The sequence below is a fragment of the Stegastes partitus genome, unplaced genomic scaffold (assembly GCF_000690725.1).
Source record: "Stegastes partitus isolate 25-593 unplaced genomic scaffold, Stegastes_partitus-1.0.2 Scaffold387, whole genome shotgun sequence".
Lineage (NCBI taxonomy): Eukaryota > Metazoa > Chordata > Actinopteri > Pomacentridae > Stegastes > Stegastes partitus.
This window is the reverse complement of record NW_007578118.1, coordinates 275261-288220: the sequence shown is the minus strand read 5'-3', so window position 1 is coordinate 288220 and position 12960 is coordinate 275261. Positions and strand designations below refer to the sequence as shown.

At 42.6% G+C, this 12960-nt stretch overlaps 1 protein-coding gene across 4 annotated transcripts in view; it reads right to left on the bottom strand.

Moving 5' to 3' along the window:
- The window catches only part of entpd1 (ectonucleoside triphosphate diphosphohydrolase 1), a 19974-nt gene extending 7022 nt beyond the window's left edge, over positions 1 to 12952 (bottom strand). The window contains exons 1-7 of one of the 4 annotated variants that reach the window (XM_008285114.1): positions 12661 to 12952; positions 5545 to 5672; positions 4998 to 5115; positions 2134 to 2284; positions 1663 to 1822; positions 1329 to 1532; positions 885 to 1142 (exon numbers count right to left, since the gene is read on the bottom strand). In XM_008285114.1, coding sequence (XP_008283336.1) covers positions 885 to 1142; positions 1329 to 1532; positions 1663 to 1822; positions 2134 to 2284; positions 4998 to 5115; positions 5545 to 5670 — 1017 coding nt within the window. In that variant the 5' untranslated portion in view covers positions 5671 to 5672; positions 12661 to 12952. Of the gene's footprint in view, positions 1 to 884; positions 1143 to 1328; positions 1533 to 1662; positions 1823 to 2133; positions 2285 to 4997; positions 5116 to 5544; positions 5673 to 6779; positions 6789 to 7815; positions 7822 to 12660 lie in introns of those variants that run through there. The other 3 variants (XM_008285115.1, XM_008285113.1, XM_008285116.1) reach the window with 3 other exon arrangements.
- Positions 12953 to 12960: the final 8 nt, after the last annotated feature.

Genomic DNA, 12960 nt, shown 5'->3' with positions numbered 1-12960 from the left:
ACAACAGTTTCCGCTCTAAAGCCACAACTACAACCCAAATAGTGGTTTCAGTTCTATTTATGTAGGAATTCGTCCTCATTTCATCAGCAGCATCCCTGTTAATAAGATATTTACTGGAAGTATATCTTGATAGAAACTAGTTCCAAGAAAACCTTCTCACACACTGAGGTCTGGATGACTCGGTGTAATTTGAGCGCTGCTTCTGGATGGTTAGAGGAGATTTCCAGTTTATTTCAAACAGCTGTATATCTGATTTATGTCGCTGTTGTGGCTCCAAGGTTCACTCTTTGCTTCCGTCGTTGGAAAATGTGAGAAATGAGGAGTCTCTCAAAGCCGCTTATCAATATGTGATAGTTTAGCACTTTAGCATCACCTCCCTGCAGCTTTCCTCAGAAAACTGATTATTTACACTGATCATGTTAAACACTTGTTTTTTGTGACTGACAGTAAATGCAGATCTGTAACGGCGGTTGCGCTAACTGTATGAGCTTTTACTGATTGTATGTAGAGCTGTGCAAAGCTAACACGATGCTTAGAGCCACTATAGTAACATTAATGGGAACCAAAATGCGGCTTTAACTTTCCAGAAACGGCGTCCCAGTTAGACCGAACCGTCCACGTCCCACTGCGTGGACACATCTTCAGTGTTTTTCTTTGCGATTTGGTCGGATTGAGCCTTTAAGCAAATTAATTTGAAGGGAAGTACTTGTTTCTCAATAAGTTGTTGTTTAGCAAGACCGAAGCAGAAGTTGATTGGTAAACTGTCACTTTCAAAGATTACAAACCTGACACTGACCTGTGTTGTGTAACTGCTGCGTTGGTTACACAACATACAGGTCTAAATAACACAAATGTCTCACAGGCAGTGAATTGCGTTATCTTACCCCAAATGGCCCCTGCAGCAGTGGCTGGAAGACTCCGTTGAAAGAGCATCGGCTGTATTTGCAGGAACTAAAATTGAAGACTCTTTTGACAACTTCCTGGCATTGTCTGAAGTTTCCGTTCCCCGTGTGATTGAAGATCGAGGGAGCTCCCTGGGGTTTCCTGTCTGACACACAGGGGCTGTCATAGAGGACGGAGTAGTTCTTGGTCTCCATGTAGCCCGGGTGGAAACAGGGATCTAATATTGCTCCTGGACCTGACTAGGAGAGAGAGCGAGATGGAGAGGTGTAACGGAGACACAGCGAGGAAGCTCATTAAATTTAAAGTGTCGATGCATATTTCAGCACATCATGCCTTTCAAAGCTTATTAAGTCTGTAATCCTCTCAGATTTTTATTAAATTTGAACAGTCCATCAGTGCGGCAGAGGAAAGCCAAGTAAGTTTACCTGCGTCTGCTGTGCCAGCGCCATTCGCAGGACTTGGTCTTTCCCGTAGCACAGGAAACTGTGAGTGTACAGGTTGTAATCATTTCCGTAGAGTCGGAAAGTTACAGAGTTGCTGGGTGACTCCGATCCGTCATAATTATCAGACACAAAGCTAATTTGAGTGGAGGCCCCGCCAAGGTCAAGAGCTCCTGTGGTTTCTAAGCCCTGCGACGGAGACAAAAAGGCATTGACGTCAGCGCACAGCAGGAGCACACCAACTGACACACTAGACAAAAACACAACCGAAAAGTGGACCAATGTGCACGGACCTGTACGTAGATCGACACGTACAGACCTGTGTGAGGCGATCATCCAAGTAGTTGACTGTGACCCAGCCGAAGGCGCCCTCCTCCTGCCCGCTGAGGATTCTCGCTCCCTGATAGGAGAAGGGGAACTTCTGCAGGGCTCTCTCCACCGCCTGAAACACCCTGTCAGACGCCGAGCTGTTCTCCATACTGCAAATATATTAGAGTGAGCCACATCCATAATTCAAATCGATACAGCAGCTCCATAAATAATAAATAGACTGTATCATAATGGATTCGACGAAAACATATTCGCTGCTTTGGCAGTGACGTTCGCGTGGAGATAAATCAGACAATTTGCGAATGGAAAGGGCTCCAGATAACAGCACTTTGGCTGCCAGTGCAAACATAATTACAGAGTTCAGAGACGTGGGATAAGATCACAACAGTGTCACCGTGAAAAGGCGTGTGTTTTTCTTTCATGTGTGCAGGTTTTATGTTGCGTCATGTGCGCGCCGTACTTGAGCAGCCTCATCCCTGCAGTGGCTCCCAGATAGAGGGGCGTTTCATGGTGGCGCTTGTGGGGGACCCGCTTCTCGGCCTCCTGCATGCACAGCGTCAGAGACTCCCCGGCCCTCCACGGCTCGGACGCATAGCTGGAGATGCCTTTACCTATGAGGAGAGCAAAATGTCAAGAGAAGGGTAAAGTCATTCATCCTAAATTTAGCAGCCATAAAACATAATAAGGGGCCTTCTTTAAAGGCGAGACTTCTTGGGAACTGAAGGTCATCTGTACATTCAGAAGAAAACCCGATGGAGGCGTCATCAAGGTGTCCTCTTACTGTAAGCATGCTTTATGTTCTAGCAAACGCCTGATCCTGAAGTTGCTTAATTCTGGTCGGGGGTGTCTCTCATGAGCTACAACTTTATTCTATGTTGTTCTGGCTGTTTACAGATCCAGTGACAAGACTAAAGACAGTCATTTCATAGTATTTCTTTTTGTAAAAGGATGGATTGCGTCAGTCTTTAGGTGCACAGATAAGATAATCTGTGTTTTCTATGTGTTCTTAATACACATGATGTGGCCACAGCTTACAACATCACCTGGCTAGTCCTTTAAATATGTGGTCGAATAAAGATAAGGGTCAGTTTGAGTACAAAATATACACAAAGAGTAAAGTGTTGATCATGCTGTCGATGGGAATTTGCTGTTACACTTTGATAATCGATGCAAAAACAGCGCTTGATGTTTGAAAATTAGCAATAAAATAAGCTCACAGAGGTGAAGCTAACAGCAGGAATGACGGACTAGTTAATATTATGCTGTGTTGTTAATTGCTTTATGGAGAACAACTGGTTGCATAAGAAAGTTGCTCTTTAAGCAGAGAAAGGCACAGGTGGAGTCGAGCTTGTCTCAGTACAAAGTATAACATGACCTCACAGAAACATGCAGAAAGTGTCGATGTCACTGTCTAAGAATTGTTGTTGTGTGACTAATGGCTTTATGAATGATTAATAGCTGGTTTGTTAAGGAGGAGAGTTGGAAGATTGCTGGCCTGGCTCCCTCCACAGGCCAGTCAGCACCTTTTATAGCTCACTAATTAACCAGCTGGATTTTGGTTGTTTAATACACATAAAAATAAACAGAATTTGCGGGTGTTGGAGCCTTTCTTGGCCAATGCAGTGACTTAGTTTGCTGTCACGGTGAGACCACCAAACAAAATTAAGCTAATGCTGCAGATTTTCTTCCATCTTTCGCAACTTTTAACCAAATATCCACCAGTTTGTTTTGTTTAGAAAACATAATGCAGGAAAGAAAAATGCAAATTGGTGTCATCGCATACTTTGTCCAGCAGAATGTGCTCCGACTTTGACTACAATACTCTTTATGTGCAGCACATGCAGCAGAGCAGCTGAGCAGACGGTGGTGCAGAGTCAAGCTGTGTCTTCAAGATAATTTGCAAAGTAATTGTATGTATGTTTGTGACATACATTGTTGATAATTTAGCAAAGAATGACCCTTTCATTCATCCTTTTCAACATATATTCTGTATATATATTGAAAGAATATCGGCCAATTTATTTATATCGGAATGTTTTATTCCGTAAAGACGATATTGATCCCAAAAATCCGTTGGGCTCTAGTTCATAGAAACCAAAACAAGCTCAAGAAACCCTTGTTTACTTATATGTATATATATATCTATAGATAACCAAACGTACACAGTACTATTTAGACATGCAAAGGCCTGAACTCAGAGAAGAACACGTCTTTTTATCAATTTCTTTATAAGCTCTTGCTTCACAGTTGTCGCAGAGGAATGTATTAATTGGTCAGCAGTTGCACACAGGACTATTTGACTGACCTTCCTCTAAAATCTTTCTGCTCCATCACTGTACACATTGGTAGGAAAATACCTAATTATCTGATTGCATTAGGACAGTATCCATCTGTTTTCTCACTCAGTAGTGAGTCTGTCTTTGCCTTGTCCGTAGCGAACACTCACAAATATCTCTCTGCAAATTATATTTTCTGTCTGACTATCACTAAAAAGGATTATCAATCAGTATATATTAGAGTCACTTTTGGATAACAACACGGTTTCCTTCACCTCTCAGCTGCTTGGCAGGTGGCTGTGTATTTAGGAATACTTTGTGGTTGCCATGTTGTGCGTATCCACCTCTATCATAACTCACATTTTGTAAACTTTACCTTTTGGAAAAACAGCAGCAGAGCATCCAGACCAAACATTTACAACTACACAAGGTTCAGCCCATTCATTTATCACTGGGAAATTCTGTAGCGAGCCGTCAGGTCTGCACTCCCTGAAGTTAGTAAATAATAAGCAAGAGGTTCTTCCAATACAGCAGGTCTGAAGTTAGTTAAAGAGTTTTTAGCAGATGTTGGCTGCAGACATCATTTTATAGAAGAGGAAGTTTAGAGTGGAAACTATTTCCTGTTAAATGATTAGTCAGAGAAGAGAAAATGTGTCATCCCATGAGCTTAAAGACATCGTGATAGTGAAACTGATGGTTAGCTGCAGACTTAAAGCTGCTGGTTTGTCTGGTATAAAGATTTCTATACTGCCGGATGAGGCTACACGTCCCTTAAAGGCATTTGCAGCCTAACAGCTTCGTAATAATGGCTAATTCATGAAGCATGAAAGCGTTAATGAATCCCAACTTACAACCGCTCAGTAAATATCTCATTAACTTATTCATGTATTTGCCGCAACAGAGAGTGAAATATATAAATATTTGTGCACATTCATTAAAGCCTGTGATTGCATGCACTTGTATATTTTCAGCATTTTGAATTAAAGATTGCACAACTGAATGTGGGGCCCAGTGAAGCGACACTTCACTTGTGCGACCTGTACCGTACCTTTGACTTTGCAGGAATGCGTCTGTTCCACTCGGCCAGTGTTGTTATCCTTCTCTGCACGCCACTGATAGATATAAAGAGCTGTGTGGGATGAGCCGGCGTCCAGCACGATCCCATACTGGAATAGAGACACAGGGAGAAATTCCAGTTAAAGCGTTCTGTGACATTAATTCTGGGTGAGTTATATGTCAGACGTGCAGCTTTAAACACGTCATGATTGCACAACATGCAGAGGAACTATATCAGCAAAACATGCACGTTTGTAAACTAGGAGACAGCCCTGTTGTAAAAAAAACTGCACCCTCGACAATCAATAATAGCTGTGAGAGTCAAGCTGCATTTGTGACAAAACCCAGGGGTGATTTAACATCTTTATCAACATCCCCCGTGGCCATATTTGGTGATGAATTTCTAAAACCAGTAGTACAGGTTGAGGTCATATTGACAAGAAGCCATATTTGGCTCGTGGACCTTGCACTGAGATCGCGATGCAATGCTCCCACACAGGGAATAGGCTACAACATTTCAGTACTTTCCTCCTCCATACCTTGTACTTTTGGGGGACGGGCCTGTTCTGCAAAACCGCTACCGTCACCAAGGCAACAATCGCTATGACACCAATCACAGTGATGATGATGGTCACAGGCGTGTGCCAGGGGTTCTTCTCTTTCATCTCTGAGAGCGGGGGCGGAAAGACAGACAGACAGACAGACAGGAAGGCGAGAGGGGCAGTGGACAGAGGAACGAAAAAGATGGGGACAGATTAGAAATAGGAAGGAAGGACGGGGGGTGGGGAGGTGGTGGTGGTGGTGGTGGTGGGGAGTGTGCGTTCGCCAGCCTTGCATCCAGATGTGAGTGATGTCACAGCATGTGTGTTTGTATGTTACAGACGAGAGAGAGACGAGCCTGTTGGACGCTGACTGTTTAATTGTTTTGTTTTGTAACCAAGGGCTACAGATGGATTTCTGATTTCGTACGTCTGAACTCACGCCAGGCTGCTCATTGATTCTCCGGGGGGTTTTGTTATTTCAGCCACAGTGCATTTAAAAGGGAATTCCACCAAAGTATTTAGCTAATGCTGAAAGATAAACAGGATTTCCAGTTTGGAGAATGATAAAAAAAAAAAAAGAGACTTGCTCTTTGAAAATAGCTGAACTGTTGATGAAAAACATGGGAACATTTGGCTTCAGTTTTATAGATAACGTTAACATTGTGGAAGCCTATTAAGACAATAGCTATGAGTCAGTGTGGGGGAAATGGAACTGATAACATCCTTGTATAGGTATTATTTTAATCCCAAATATATCTGGCGACTGCGTCTCCCATTCCTTCCTAAGAACTCATTGAGTTTCCACCGTTTACAAATGAGATCACACACACACACTTGTGCACACATCTTTTAGATTGCTTGCACTCATCCACGCTTCATAAAGGGACCAAAAAAAAAAAAAGCATGCAACAAGCTGCTTGTATTCACACGGCTATCGAGATGGAAAACACTGAACAAAATAACCCGTCTGAGAGCACAGAAGCAAACGCACGATTGTTTGATTATTACCAGGGTAAGTAAACTGGCAGACACCATGTAGGTGCACATGACAGCTGGTAAAGCACACACACACAATGCACGAGTGTGGAATACAGTGCACATTTCATATCTGCAGGACCTGCAGCACTGATTGTAAAACCCTGACCTTTTGTCTGTTGTGGAGGGAAGAAAAAAAAACAAACCCCAGAGTGAAACTTAAAGCACATAAAGAGAGAGGGAAAGAGTGCACTTACCTCTGTCGTCTACTTCAATGAAGTTGCCACTGACAGGGGGAGGGAGGGAGAGAGCAAAGAGAGAGCAAAGAGAGAGAGAGAGTAGGGAGGGGAGAGGGAAAATATGGACAGGACAGGAGAGAATGGACAGAGGGAGGTGGCGGAGTGATAAGATGAGGAGAGGTTTTTTCCGTCGTGGCCGGACAGAGGATTAGAATGGAGCTGTGTGTGTGTGTGAGGGTGTGTGTGTGTGTGTGTGTGTGTGTGTGTTTCTGCTGGAGCAGCTCTGGAGTTTGGCATTTCCTCCCCAAGCTGGGGCAGTAAAGCTGGTCACTATGGAGACACAGCTAAAGCGTGTGTCGGTGCTCTATCGTGTGCATGTGAACCCCCTTAAAAGGGTCTCTCTCTCTCTCTCTCTCTCTCTCTCTCTCTCTCTCTCTCTTTCTCTCTCTTGCTCTCTCTCTCGCTCGCTCGCCCCGGCGCTACTCTCCCTGTTCCTTGTGTGGGATGTGTAGGAGGGAGGGGAAGTGGGGACTCCCTTGTTTAGCTGTTTTTATTACTGGCAGGCTGTGATGTCATCTCAGTGACGGATTGGAATCCCCTTGCTTTTCTCTGTGTGTGTGTGTGTGTGTGTGTGTGTGTTAGAAGAATAGAGCTTGTGTGTGTGTGTGTGTGTGTGCACAGACTCCAAACACGACTTGCCTGCAAATTTCTCCATTTCCATTTAATGTCCTCCTCCTGCTACACACATGTAAGCGCATTATCTAACTGAATTACTGTCAACTTAATTCTTTTCCCGAAACTTATCACTCCCCAAAACTTCCTCCCCATAGAGAACTGTAAAGTAACACACACACCCACTGCAAAGTATCCTGTAATTGTTTGACAATCTTATTCCCTAGAAAAAGAAGAAAAAAAAAAGAAAAAGTTCATGGCTGTTCCTCTTCCTGTTAAATCATTGCCACTGGACTAAACCAGATAAGGTCTGACTATCTATCTGTTTAGTCTGCGTTATGTAAAAAGGCAGAGCAGGATTTTTCTCACAGCTTCAATCTACCTTTTTGTGCAGCATCCTGTGTTTCACACACATTAAGTCAGCACGGTGTCCATCTGACTGAACAGCCCTTTTTATGATTCATTAAATCGAACTGCTAGAAAAAAGCCACAATAAAAGCAACAGAACATTTAAATAGCCGGTAATGTGAAGATATTATAGTATAATAAAAAATATTAAAGTTAAAAGTATGACAAAGAGATGTGAATGAAGTTCTCTGGATGCTTTAAGCACAAATCGACTCCACCAAATGACTCTGAGCCCTTTGGATGATCTCACAAACACCTACAAACATACATTAGAATAAATATCTTGTGATATAAGTCTTGTGCTTCTAAATGGAAAAGTATAACGGATGTTGGGTTCACTGCTCAGCTGCACCTTCACCAGATAAAGAAGTTAAACTGGTGGAGGTAGCGATAAAGACCAACCATCAGCTGGTTACTGTCTGGGTGCATTATGGTCTTTATTATGTTCTTAGTGATGTTTCTCAAACTTGTCTCCACTTCTACAGTTTGAAAGACTTTGCTGAGCAGTGGCCTGTTTTCCAACCATCAATCTTTTGTTTGAATAATTAGTTTTCTTCTTTAGGAAGTTGCACAAACTGATTTCATTGATTTATTTTAAATTATCACTTTATCAGATCAACTAAAAAAAAAGCACATTTGTGGTAAATAGTTCAAAGAATGTGACTTTTGGTGCAGCTCGGACGTTTTTATAAACAAAAAAATAAACGCAAAGAAAGCTTTTTTAAAATATTTGTTCTCTAGATTAGATTAGATTACATTTAACTGTCATTCTACAGAGTTTAATATCTAACTAAAGGAGAAAAGGCAGCAGTAAGGTGCATTTTTTTTACAGCATGTTTCAGTATAAACGGTATGAAAAGAGCACAAGGAACGCACTAATATATGATATATACAGCAGTGGGTACAACATGAAAATAGCTCATCTCAATCTAAAAGTAGAGATAGTTTGAAATATTCATTCTTGTACAAGTTGCACTAAAAGTTTAAGAACTTTTTCTAAATAGTACATGAGGAAACTGGTATCAAAATGCCCCCCAAAAAACACAAAATATAAGACGAGCAGCTTCGATATTGACGTTGCCACATTCATGTCAATCACTAAAGGCTCGTCCAGTCCAGCCCTATTACTGTCTGAGCCGCGTCATGCGAGGCCAACATCTTGCTTTAGTGGGATTATGGAATTCATCGGGCCTGTTCCTTGAAGGTGTGCAGCTGCAGTGAGGCAAGAATGAAACCACATGTGTTTGTCAAACACACTTACTGGTTTTACGACATCCTCACACGCTTTGATTTATACAGTCGTCACTATAGAAGTCTGTCTACGTACGAGAACATCTGTCACGTGTCTGCCGGTGAAGTAAACAAGCAGCGCTGGCATTAATGAGTGTCTCCATTAATAGCAGCTGGCTTCAATTACAAACCCCCCCCCTGCTTTTATTACAGCACCACTCAGAGTCTGGGAGGGAAGCGTTTACAGTAGAGCTGTAAAGATGGACGGACCTGAACCTCATCCCGTCTTACGGTCAACTCTGAGTGCTCGGTGACTCGTAGCGTTTAGTCTGGTATCCATCTTTATTATGCTTTGAGATCAAAGTGGGGAAATGTAGTAATATGCACCCACTGATGATGATGATGATGATGATGATGATGTTGGCAGCTGACTAAAGCAGTCACAAACACACATGTCGAGGCAGAAAGCAGGGCTTACCTGAGCAGCAAATTAAGTGCATGAGATCATAGAGGAACTCTCTTGGAACGTCAACAAGCTTTCAGGACACACACGAGTTTGTATGTTTGTACTTGTGCGAGGAATTTTATTCACATTATGCATTCGTTCCCTAACGAGCCTCATGCCTAACCCCAGACGGCGGCCTCTTCCAATCAGCCTGAACAACACTTTAAAAAAAAAAAAAGAGTATGAAACAGACAGAATTTCCTCACATCAGCGCGCACACATGCAGCTTCTTGTTTCCAGGCACACACACACACACACACAAGCGCTAGTGTTTCCATTTCCGATCCCTGTGTAAACACAAATGCGGTGTTAAGGTGAGGCCATGATGGTGCAGACTGTGACATGAGGAAAGATGGAGTGGTGGGAAAAACACAGCAGAGACAAACATCTGCTATCGCTCAGCGCATCTCCCCCCTCCCCAAAGTCACTTTTATGAGATTAATGCGTCTATTTTCAGCTTTTTTTTTTGCTTCAGCTCACGTTTACTTATCAGGACACGGGAAGTTTAAGTAAAGACGGGAGGATTAAGATTTCGCATTAACTTCTGTTGCCTGGAGTGGAAAGGAGTGTTGTTTAGATGAGCAACATTTAGATCATTTACCTACAAAAACAAGTCTGACACATAAAATAACATTCACAGCGCAAGTCCTTTTTATTGCCTGAGACACACATTGTTCTTGCCTCATACTGACCATTGATCAAATTCCTTCCCTAATCCCTCAACTTTACTCTAAAGGTAATCTTAAGCCCTGATTTAAACTAAACTTAAGTAAGAGGCAACGCCAGACGAAATGACCTCATTTTATAAAAATGAAGTCTGAAATTCAAACAGGTTTTCACAAGTTTAAAAGTGCGGCACGTCGAAGTAAACACAGGCCCACACACACACATAAGGGTCAAGATACACACTTCATAGTTTGGCCTAGTGCGCCATTCGCACGCTAAGAAATAAAACGAATGCAACGACTTTTATCCTGATAACGTGTCACAGCTCGGTCAGGTCACTGCCTGTGTGTCTCAGTGACATAACAGAGCGTCCAGCCCTGCTAATCTGAAACTTTGTGCTCGTAAATTTGCTGAGACAGAGATACAGAGCGAAGGACAGAGGTAACAGGAGGCTGGTTTGAATCAGCAGACGCTGAGAGGGCTGGTGCTTTACATTCAGCAGTGAGTCAATGGGTGACACAGCTGGGGATCGACTTTGTGGTTTCAGGATGACGGGAAGACGAGACAACAACATCCCCGAGAGGCAGCTCTTAAATTTTGTTGTGCCGTCCTGGTGGTTTTGGCTTTAAAGCAGCTCATAAGCCTGTGTGCGGACAAACGGACATTGTGTGTTTTAAATACAGCCATGGTCAGCAGAACTTAACACCATGACGAAACAAGTGTCTGTATCCTTTAATTGGCTAAAATTGGCAGTAACAGGGAGGAAATATAAGATGCAAAGAGTCAAATGTAAATTTTGATCAAGCGTGCAAAGTCAGGAAGTTGACATTTTGAATTGTCAAAACTGGATTTTGTGTTTTAAGATTAGTTTAAGGAGCAATAACAGGAAAAATAGAAGAAGGACCGAGACAAGGGCAGAACAAAGGGGGAAATTAATAGAAGTAAAGCTGTAAAATAACTACAATCTACCGCCATTTGAGCAACAAAGTGAAATATTTTAAAGTTGTTTGGAAGAAAAGCCAAAAGTCTCTTGATGTAGACAAACATTGTACGAGCTGCCTGTGTGTTAGTTAAGATCTAACGGGCAGCATCTCTCTTTCCAACGGAAAGTTGACGATAGCAACCATTTCAACAGAAAGCAGCTCAGAGTGATGGATCGGCAGCACGCTCTGTGTTTGTTCCACTGAATTTTTGTCCTTAATTATGTACTTGAGAGCAAATTTGATTTATTTTCCCCGTAACAAACAAGCACACGCACCGACAGAACTAAATGCGGCGGCTTTCCTCCTTAACAAATCATTCCCACAGGCATCACACACACACACACACACAAGTACACAAATGTGCCTCAGATTGTTGCAGCGTCCTTGACTTGTTATTGGGCGTTTCACTCCAAATTTTAGTTAATAGCATATGTTGTGCCAACATCCAAAAACGTTAAAAGGGTCAACATCACTCGCTTAGCAACTCTATAAATACACTTGTTGGGGCTGTTGTGAAACAATGCTTCCTGTAAAGGGGAACCTCTGGCAGTGTCATGTGATGAGAAACGAGAGGAAGCATCTCTGCCTGCCACAGGGAAGTGGTTTGTTCTTAACCCTGAGCTGGACTACCCTGACCTTTTAAGCAAAGAAGGAAACAGTCATATGGGTTTTTTTTTTTTTTCCATTTTGTAAAGCTGAGCATGCTTAATTGGATTTAAAAAATTGGCCACGAATCACATTCTACTCCTACAGCGCTGAGTGTTTACTTTCATCTACATGCAGTTGCCTTATCGCAGCACATTCGATAAGGTATCAGCCAGCAAACAGGAGGAAATCGGACTTTTGTATACATTTTTTTTAGGATTGTCTAAACATTCTTGATGCCCTGTTATGACATATTGACCTTTAAAAGGTGAAGTAACTCAAATCAAATAAACATTTGGCTCCAGTGATACCAGGCGAGTCGTGTCATTTTCATTTGGTGAGGTTTTGGTAGATTTTCTGCCTTTACTATAACTTCTTGAGAATACAGAATACAGTTTGTTGTAATACGGTTAAACACGTCCTTTATCACCGGGATGCAGCACACAAATCTGAGATGAGGTAAAAACACAAACACGGTTCTGGTTCAGTTTCTTCCACCACTGAGCTGCTCACAGCATTAAAAATGACTTTCAATGACAATCAGAGAGAATTCACGCTCATTCTCAGATATTTGACTCAGTAGCTGCTCGTACTCGGTGCGCTTGTCAACACAGGCAGCGACCAATCTGCTTCCAGCTGAGCATGAAATATGATTCCAGTAATCTGCTAATTGCTTTATGGAGCCTTCAAAACAAATCCAAAGTCATATTGTCAGATAAACGGACAATTAAACTTTAACCAGCCTCCGTTTGGGGCGAGGTTCAGTTAATCAGATGACATTTGTAATTACCGTTTGTCTGATAAACTCCAACCTGACATCATCTCCAGAGTAAGTGTGCCACTGTTTCCATCCTCAGGCGCGCAACCACACGGAGCCTCGGGCTGCCACTAAATCACACATGTACGACGCGCAGGCACCTGCTCACGCCGTCCACACTCGAGCGCATGCCGTGGAAAAGTCACACACCTGCCTCGCGCCGCTACACGGCCGCTACATGCAGCAAAGCAAAGTCACACAGAGAACACACACTCACCTGATAGTTAACATTTAGTGTACATCCTACTGGGTGAGAAGGATTTCCTACTCTCT